Source organism: Corythoichthys intestinalis, chromosome 8 (assembly GCF_030265065.1).
Source record: "Corythoichthys intestinalis isolate RoL2023-P3 chromosome 8, ASM3026506v1, whole genome shotgun sequence".
NCBI classification, from domain to species: domain Eukaryota; kingdom Metazoa; phylum Chordata; class Actinopteri; order Syngnathiformes; family Syngnathidae; genus Corythoichthys; species Corythoichthys intestinalis.
In genome coordinates, this window is record NC_080402.1 from 7,907,599 (window position 1) to 7,917,207 (window position 9,609).

General features: G+C 37.5%; 1 protein-coding gene across 1 annotated transcript; it reads left to right on the forward strand.

Moving 5' to 3' along the window:
* The first annotated feature begins 2,440 nt into the window (after positions 1–2,440).
* On the forward strand, positions 2,441–9,609 carry pla2g12a (phospholipase A2, group XIIA). Its single transcript, XM_057843736.1, has 4 exons — positions 2,441–2,983; positions 4,928–5,004; positions 5,290–5,455; positions 9,089–9,609. The coding sequence occupies exons 1-4, from the start codon at positions 2,779–2,781 to the stop codon at positions 9,205–9,207; spliced, it is 567 nt and encodes a 188-aa protein (XP_057699719.1). The 5' UTR covers positions 2,441–2,778; the 3' UTR covers positions 9,208–9,609.

Consider the following 9,609-nt stretch of genomic DNA (forward strand, 5'->3'; position numbering starts at 1 on the left):
GAACTGTAAATTATGGTTTTCTTCTGGACAGTCAAAGTGAATCATGCCGGTCTTTTATGAATGGAAATGTGCACCAAAAGCAAAATGGATGACAACTAGCCATCTTTTACTGTTTTGTTTCGGTTTTTCTGTTTTGAGTTTCCTATTTTGAATGTCAGACTTAATAAACTACTGATATCAGCACCACTCAAAATTGCTCACGTGTGCGCTTTTCCTATTTGAGCCTGTTGACGGGGGGGGGCGGGGCAACCGAGTACCATAATTTTCGCACTATAAGGCGCACCTGACTATAAGCCGCTACCCACCAAATTTGGCACGAAAACTGAATTTGTTCATAGATAAGCCGCACTGGACTATAAGCCTCAGCTGTCCTCACTGTATTATTGGAAATTTACAACAAAAGATATTAACCGGTAACACTTTATTTGACAGCGGCATCATATGACTGCCGTAAGACCAAATAAACCACTACGAAGCTTTAAACTAATTGGCTGCAAAGCGTTATTGCTTCAAGAAGCTTCATTTGGCCATCAGTGCTCCTGCTGTCAACACTGTTGTTGTCCAACATGCCTCCTAGCATGCTTTGCAGCGCTACAGAATCACAATGTTATGTGCTAATTATTTCTTCAGTTTCTGTTCCAGTTTTTTCATTACTTGCTAGTTATGGTATTTGGTAACACTTTATTTGACAGTGGTGCCATAAGACTGTCCTAAGACAATCATAATTATGACATGACACTGTCCTGGGCGTCAATGAATGCTTATAACATATGTCATTTAGTGTTATCTGGCAAATTATCTCACTTTTGAATGGATGTAAAAGGTCCAAGCTGGACATAAATGGAGTTTGTGACATAATTTGGCGGATGACCTATTCTGTTCTGTTCTATTCTATTCTATTCCATAACATGAGCATTCAGTGAGGCCCATGATCGTGTCATTTCATTAATTATGACGGTTTTATGACAGTGTTATGACACCGCTGTGAAATAACGCGTTACCTATTAACCCAAATAAATCAACAATTAAGCCGCACTGGATGATAAGCCGCAGGATTCAAAATGAAGGAAAAAAGTAGCGGCATATAGTCCGAAAATTATGGTATGTTGTCCCGGGCCTCAGGACCATAGGGGCCCCTGAATTACCCTTAATTTATTTTACTTTAAATTCACATGTCTTTTTAATTTAAATCATTATCTGGTTAAATATTATGTTCTAATCGATATATACTTAAAAACTTTAAAATATTAAATTTTTCAAATATATATTTTTTCCTTATTTTGCACAACGCCCCCCCGTCTTAGCAGAGAATGGTTTGACCCCGCTCTGGCGCACTCAAGGCTCCACCACGTACGTGCCCTGAAGCGGGAAATTAAAATCTCTCATTGTTATAAACTCTAAACATGTTGAGTTGTCATAAATCGGATGCGAAGAAAAGAAATGATCATAGAGCTGAACGAGAAAAAATGTTTTCAAAAGAGGGACAAGAAGCCACAGAATTAGGGCTAGAGTTTGCTGTGGACGGTGGTGTCAGTTAGTGACTAACAGCCGCTAACACTGAAGGTTTACATTCGCAGTGGAACAGCAGAGGAGCCTGTCAGGCAGCCCACAGTCAGAGCTGACGAGAGCGAGCATTCAGTAAAACGAAAATAATAAACTACCTACGCTCCACCATATCACAGGGCAGGCTTAACAACCTAGCCAAGCGTGAGCTTGCTCAAAAACTGGATTTCACTGATATAAATGACTGCTTTCAAAAAATCTTGGCACATCACTGTTTGAGGGCTTGATAACCCCAGGGATGTGGAGGGGGCAGGCACAGGATGCTTAGTTATACTGTTTTGTTGCTTTGCAGGCAGGCATAGCACCCTCAGTTTTATTGTACTGTAGCCTACATGGGACAATAGATGGAAATTGTTTATATTGTGTCACTTCACATTACGGTCTGTTAAATTTAACTGTCCATCCCAAATAATTTGAATATTTACACTGCCATTGTTTGCAAAGCGTTAAAAGTACGTATGTTGTCGTGACAAGCCAGTGGGGTGGAGTGGGATGGGGCCCAATAATGGTCTCTTGTCCCCTAGCCCCTGCAAGTCATTTGACAGCCTTGTTCCTATTAACATATCTCAAACTACGACTCATTTGTCAAAATTGAATTTGTAGCATTTAAAAGAGGAAATTTGTGTTTTTAATTAGATATCAAAGCTTTCACTTGTCCTTTCTTGGCAACCAGTATGTTCGCGAAGTACCAAATTTGATGCAGATATTAGGACATAAGTCTTTTCATGGCTGAATGGTATCATTATTGTTTTAGGAATAAAATGTATAAAATCTTACTATTTCTTTTACTGTACTTGCCGTAGTTATTCAAAACAAAAAAAGCCGACCTGTTGCGCATGCGTACAGCAGATCATGCGATGACGAGCGTGATTTATGGCCCTGGCGTGATTCAAACACCGCTCGGGATTCGTCGAAAGACTTGAAGTCTAGAATTATTTCTTTTATGTTCAGAGTCGATGAATTACTACAACACTTGGGTTCACGCAAAATGTAATAGAGCAAATTCATACACTAACACAAAAAAATTCGAACGGTTTGTTTTGTTAGAAACATGACTAATTACATTGAACGCGGCATACGTCACGTGACCATATCAAACCCGGAAATGGAAGTCACGGCAGAAAACAATGACAACACAGTTGAAAATGCCGTCAAGATAACGCGTACAGCATTAACTACCTATCTTTTTCGACTTTTATTTCTATCCAGTTGGTCATGTTAACGAAAAGCCATGTTGTTTTCGTCATGGTCGTGTGTGTGGCGTCCGTGTCTAGTTGTGGACAGAAAGCGGAGACCCCCGACTGGCGAATGACGCTTAAAACCATTCGCAATGGCATTCATAAAATCGATACCTATCTCAACGCGGCTCTCGAGTTGTTCGGCGGCGACGACGGCTTGTGTCGTTACAAGTGCAGTGACGGTAAGCATATTTAATAGTTATTTGTAAATTGACAGTGACAAATATAGACACACGTGTCAAAAGCACCTGTACTCTGTACATATACCTCAGGGCTGACACAATTCATTTATAAATTAATCGATTATTACGGTAAATTAATCGACCGCTAGATTGGTCGTCGATGAACTGTTTCGAGACAATGTATACCAAAAAACAGTCCATATCCTCTTTTTTTTTAAGCCTCATATTAATCTTATGTTTATTTATTTTAGATCAGTGAATATTGTTATTTAATTAATAAGTACCAAATATTTTAAATTAAAAACAAAAAAAGGAAATTGTGTATTATTTTTTGTTAAGTAAAAAAAAAAAGTTGCATGTTACAAATTTTAAATAACAATGTAAAAACATTAAAACAAAAAGTATTCTATGAAGTTCTCAATTACAACAGATGATTATTTGTGATTAATTAAATTATTTGTAAATATCTGATTTTCCTTTTGGAAAACAATCATACAGTTACATGATATTCAAAGTCCAACTTTTAACAGTGCAGTTTTTGGTTGTAATGCACATTTTCAGCTAAATCATAAACCCCAAAATACTATACATGCAATAATATGTAATTTATATTTGAGCAAAATTAATCATTTGTGGCAGCCATAATATACTTTTCTGTAAAACTAGTACTTATTTAACTGTTTTACGAAGGAAAAGTAAAACAAAAAAAATACATTGACTCTGAAATACATTATTTTACTCTAAATTTGGGCTGCAACTATCGATTAATTTAATAGTCGATTAATCGAGGAAGTAGTTTGAATAATCGAGTAATCGGATAAGGAACATAAAAAAACTAAAATACAAGTACAACATAAAAACAATTGGCAAATTAAGAAAAACTCTAGTAGCTTGAATGCTATAAAAGTAAATATATATATATATATATAAATTAAAAAAAAATTTTTTTTTTTTTTTACAATGCTCTTAACAAATAATTCAAACATATTTTCCCACAAAAATGGCTAAATATACCTATAAACTAAATTTCAAATGCATTAAAAAAATTAGGGGTGCACGATATCCACTTTTTGAAACCGATATCGATAACTTCCTGCTCCTCAAGGCCGATACCGATACGATGACCGATAATATATATATATACAATTTTTCAATGTATATTCAGTTTTTGAACACCTGTCGGTCAAAAATACTAGTTGTTAATTCAGCATAGATTTGCCTTTGACTGAACCAGAATTTTCATGATGACATGAACATTATTATAATGAACAAAACAAAGACAGTAACAAAACTTTGCATACTGGAAAATCAGGAGTGGAAACAAACGCACACATCACAATCCGACACCGTGCCAAAATCATTATTAATCGGGCCGATAATATATAATGTTATCAGATTTATTGGGATGACGTCATAATTCCTTTTATCGGACCAATAATTATCGGTCCGATAATTATCTTGCACCTCTAAAAAAATCATTAGCTCAAACAAAAACTTACCTTATGTTGGTCTTAACAGAGAGCAGCTGGATTCAGCCATGTTACATGAGTGATGTCATATTCACTGTTGCCACGAGAGGGCAGTGTATCCACCCAAATCACTAAAACTAAATGCAAATACTTTCAAAACAAATCATTACAGCAGCACTTTAATTCAACGAACACTCGAAGCAGCAAAATTTAATTCTCATCTTTTTTCTAATCAAATTACTCAGGTAGGTTAATTAATCGTTGCAGCACTACTCTAAATAAAAACAATACATAATTTGACAACTTGGCACCAAGCAGTGGTAGTTTCTAGCACCTGCAATTTACGTGACTGGTATGTCAGCATGTTTAATGCCACCATTTTGACACATCAGTCATTCTTTGACTGGCACACGCTGCTAACGTGTTCATCAGACTGTGGTAGATAACAGCAGTTGACCTTTGCTCTCCTCCTCAGGTTACAAGCCAGCGCCCCGTCCTGGATATAAGCCACCGCCGCCCAATGGATGCGGGACGCCACTCTTTGGATTCCAGGTTGTACCCACTACCATTACAGTTATGACTTATAGGCGAGACACACGGGAGGCGACATCGCTCGCGTTGAATACATTTTAAGATTCCCTCCAAATTCATAGTCAGTCAGAGGAGCGATGACTAACCGGCAGAGGGCGGTGCATGTTGCTTGCCGCTGCAGTTGCATCGCGCCCCGTGTGTTTGCTTTCAGCTCAACACCGATGAATTTAGCATTTCGTCATCGCTCGTCGCCTCCCGTGTGTCGAACTCCTAACAGTGGCACTGACTTTTGACTTGTGTTTCCAGTTTGACGTCGGCATTCCGTCCATGACCAAATGCTGCAACCAGCACGACCGCTGCTACGACACATGCGGCCGTGAAAAGCAAGACTGTGATGAACAATTCCAGGACTGTCTGGAGACTATCTGCATGAACGTGCAACGGACCCTGGGATTGGCTCACAGTGTCCAAGGTGTGTTTTATACACGTAGACTTTATGATTTTAAAAATAATTTTAATCCGAAATTTAATTATGAGTGGCATCATACAGAAAATAGTTATACAGTGATACCTCAGCTCACGAACATAATTGGTTCCCAGAAAGTGTGTGTAAGGCGAAAAGTTCGTCTTCCGAACATTTATTTCCCATAAGAAACCATTAAAATGAGAATAATCCGTTCCCAGGTCCCCATAAAACACAATTTTCTACTAAATAAGCCTTAAAACTACACAAAAATATACCTTATTTTATGTATAATAAATGTGCTATTAGTATTATAATTAAATAAATAAACTGTACTGTATAATAAAGTCGTTTTATTTACCTTTGTGATGGTAGTTGATGGCTTGATGGAATGGAGTGGGAGGAGGAGGGAGGGAGGGAGTTACTGTTTGGAAGGAGAGTGTTACCGGCAAAGTGCGCAGTTAGCGTAGACTCCAGCGCTGTGCCCCCCACATGCTTTTGGTTGTTAATAAAAGTGCCCACAAAAAGCCATCCGACGCCTCTGGGTGTTTGTATGCACGCCGCCACCTTTCTGGAGAGGAAATCGGGCGACCCGAAGACAACCGACTACAACGAGCCAACGTGACTCGCCGGGCCACTTCTCACTACGGTGGGAAGCTGAAAGCACCGCCAATTACCAGTCGAGGGCGAATTGGTAACACGAGTCACCTTCCATAAGGACTGTAGGTAACTCTTTTTCGGTCCCATAATAGCAAAAGTACACTCAATATGGTCCAAAATGTCTATCAAACACAAACCACGTCCGCACTCAACGAAAGGGAGGGGACGAACTGGGACGCCGTGAGCGTGCGTCAGCTTCTCGTGGCGCTTTTCAACCGCGTGGTTTGGTTCGTCCGCCGAAAACTAGTTCGTCAGCAGAGACTATATGCTCGCGAATTTAATGTTCTTGAGGCGAAAAGTTCGTGAGCTTAAGCGTTCGTGAGCTGAGGTATCACTGTATTATTTTTAGTGCTGTAAAATTTATCGCGTTAACGGGCGGTAATTCATTTTCAAATTAATTACGTTAAAATATTTGACGCATTTAACGCATGTGCGAGATGACCTGCTTATGCATTGCCTCAAACAGCTTACAATGACGCACTTGAGAGCTAAGAGGCAGAGAAAAGTGTCTTGTTTTGTGCTTTTTCTTGACAAAGGTATACCACACATTCTTTATTAGCACATTCAGCTTCAACATTACCACAGCTTACGGCTCTCGGCAGGCCGTAACTCTAACTCACTCCTGCAACATGTGAATAAACAGCACTTCAGGGTGCATCGGATAATTCTATATTAGAATATTACAAAAGGCGAGTGGACACAGGCGTTCATTGGACCGTGACGTTTATTGACATAAGCTTCGGCAACTCCTTCACAACAAACATGAGCATCATTTACTGAAAGCACAACACAAATAATATCTCACGAAAAAAAATAATGTTCACAAAAATAAAAGCGCTTCAATCTGTATTAATGAGACCCTATTCTCAAACAGTTAAACAACTGTGCAAAGAGAACTGGCATTCCCAATCAAAATAACTATGCAAAATACACATAAAACTTATTCAGACTTTGGTCAAACTCTATTCAAACATTTCATTTAGTTAAAAAAAATACACTGGATGGCAATATTTAGTCACAATATACAAACTATCAGAGGTCTCGTTTGTTGTGAAGTCAGCACTCAAATGACGTGAGGTACAATGCATGGTCCAGTAAACAGGGAACTTCGGCGTCAGTCAAGGGACTTAAAAACACTATTTAGCTTGATTTCTAAGTGAATTTAAAACTCGTCGTTGACACCTTGTGGTGTATTTCAATCACTAACAGAAAGAATGTTAATAATGTTAATGTCATCTTGTGGATTTATTGTGATAATAAACAAATACAGTACTTCTGTACAGTTTGTCGAATGTATATGTCTTGTGTCTTATCTTTCCATTCTAACAATAATTTACAGAAAAATAAGGCATATTTTAGAGATGGTTTGAATTGCGATAAATTATGATTAATTAATTTTTAAGCTGTGATTAACTCGATTAAAAATTTTAATTGTTTGACAGCCTTCATTATTTCTGCTCTTGTATGAGAATCATGAATATTGTTAGTAACCTCTGTGACGTTGGCCCCCACATCAGAGGCAAATATGTATAAAAATGTATATTTTTTGTTATGTTTGTGCTGTAAAAGATTTTGTTTGTGCTGCTATCGTTTTTAAGATATTTACAATTCTTTTATAGGTCAATCAGCCCTGCATTTTGAATAAAAATGGCTAAAAATGGTGTCAATTGTTTATGCTGGGAAAAAAAAGTGTTTGTGCTGCTATCATTTTTGAGATACTGTAGTCATTTTGAGTGATGACGTCACACAAAATGAACCTGAAGGGATGCCATTTGTTTGTGCTACATTTGCGCTAGTTGTTGCAACACCCCTCTGTTATTGAGAGAGTTGGTATGTTCCATGAGCCGCGGGAGTTGGATACGGAAATGCTGCAAGTGACATCATCTCTTGAAATTAATATCTCAATATATATATAAAATAGGGCTGTCAAAATTATCGTGTTAACGGACGGTAATTAATTTTTTAAATTAATCACGTTAAAATATTTGACGCAATTAACGCACATGCCCCGCTCAAACAGATTAAAATGACAGCAGTGTCATGTCCACTTTTTACTTGTTTTTTGTCTCCCTCTGCTGGCACTTGGGTGCGACTGATTTTATGCACCATGAGCATTGTGTAATTATTGACATCAACAATGGCGAGCTACTGGTTTATTTTTTGATTGAAAATTTTACAAATTTTATTAAAACGAAAACATTAAGAGGGGTTTTAATGTAAAATTTCTATAAATTGTACTAACATGTATCTTTTAAGAACTACAAGACTTTCTATCCATGGATCGCTTTAACAGAATGTTAATGTTAATGCCATCTTGTTGATTTATTGTTATAATAAACAAATACAGTACTTATGTACAGTATGTTGAATGTATATATCAGTCTTGTCTTATATTTCCATTCCAACAATAATTTACAGAAAAATATGGCATATTTTATAGATGGTTTGAATTGCGATTAATTACGATTAATTTTTAAGCTGTGATTAACTCGATTAAAAATTTTAATCGTTTGACAGCCCTAATATAAAACAACAGCAGCACAAACTAAATGTTTTACAGCACAAACGTAGCTTAAACGAATGGCACCATTTATGCTCCATTTCGCAATATATGGGCAGCTGCGTGACATCATCACTCGAAATTAATATCTCAATATCTCAACCCTATCTCAAAAACGAGCATAAACGATTGACACCATTTTTAGCCATTTTTAATCAAGGAGGGGGTTGACCTCAGATCGACCTATAAAAGAATTGTAAATATCTTAAAAACAATAGCAGCACAAACATGCACAAACGTAGCACAAACGACTGACATCATTTTATATAAATTTGCCTCTGTTCAGTTTGACGCTTTAAATTTGGTTTCTCTGTTAGCTAAAATGTCCAGCAGAGGGTGCAGCAGAGCTTTTTTTTAATATTCTGTCAGAGCCTATTATAATTCTTCACTTTTGTATGCTTAATGTTTCTTTTTTTGCCCAGCGTGCGAGTCTGCAGTGACGCTCCTATTCGACGCCGTGATGCACTTGGGATGCAAACCCTACTTGGACAGCCAACGGGAATCGTGCGTGTGTCAGTTCGAGGTGAAGAAGGAGTTGTGAGCAAGTCTGTGGATGAGCTTTCGATAAAAATGAAGGCTCCACGAAGTAGAAGTTCTCTCAGGGATAGAGCTGCTGCTGCTTTTTGAACACTGGACTCTTGAAATACTCATATGACTGATATACTGTAAATAATTTGAAATACTTTCAATTATTTATGTTTTTGTGCCTGCTGTTCAGTGGGTTGGTTCACTTTGGAGTTCCTTTTGTAATGTTTGGTAACACTACATATTGATAATTTCACTGAATTTAAGTGTTTTCTCTCCATTCTAATTGAAAGGTCTCAGAATAATTATTCTGAGCAAACATCCCTTGTCTCACATAACAAAATCTGTGTACCTTGCTTTGTTTTGGTGACACCCAGTTTGCAAAACCTACACGAAAAATCTATTAAAGATAACAATG

What these genes read in the sequence shown, in the direction of transcription:
- pla2g12a (XM_057843736.1), top strand. Translation starts at nt 2,779, where the DNA reads ATGTTAACGAAAAGCCATGTTGTTTTCGTCATGGTCGTGTGTGTGGCG. An exon ending in CGCCACTCTTTGGATTCCAG is followed by an intron (nt 5,005 to 5,289) that starts GTTGTACCCACT and finishes TTGTGTTTCCAG; the next exon opens with TTTGACGTCGGCATTCCGTC. An exon ending in ATTGGCTCACAGTGTCCAAG is followed by an intron (nt 5,456 to 9,088) that starts GTGTGTTTTATA and finishes TTTTTTGCCCAG; the next exon opens with CGTGCGAGTCTGCAGTGACG.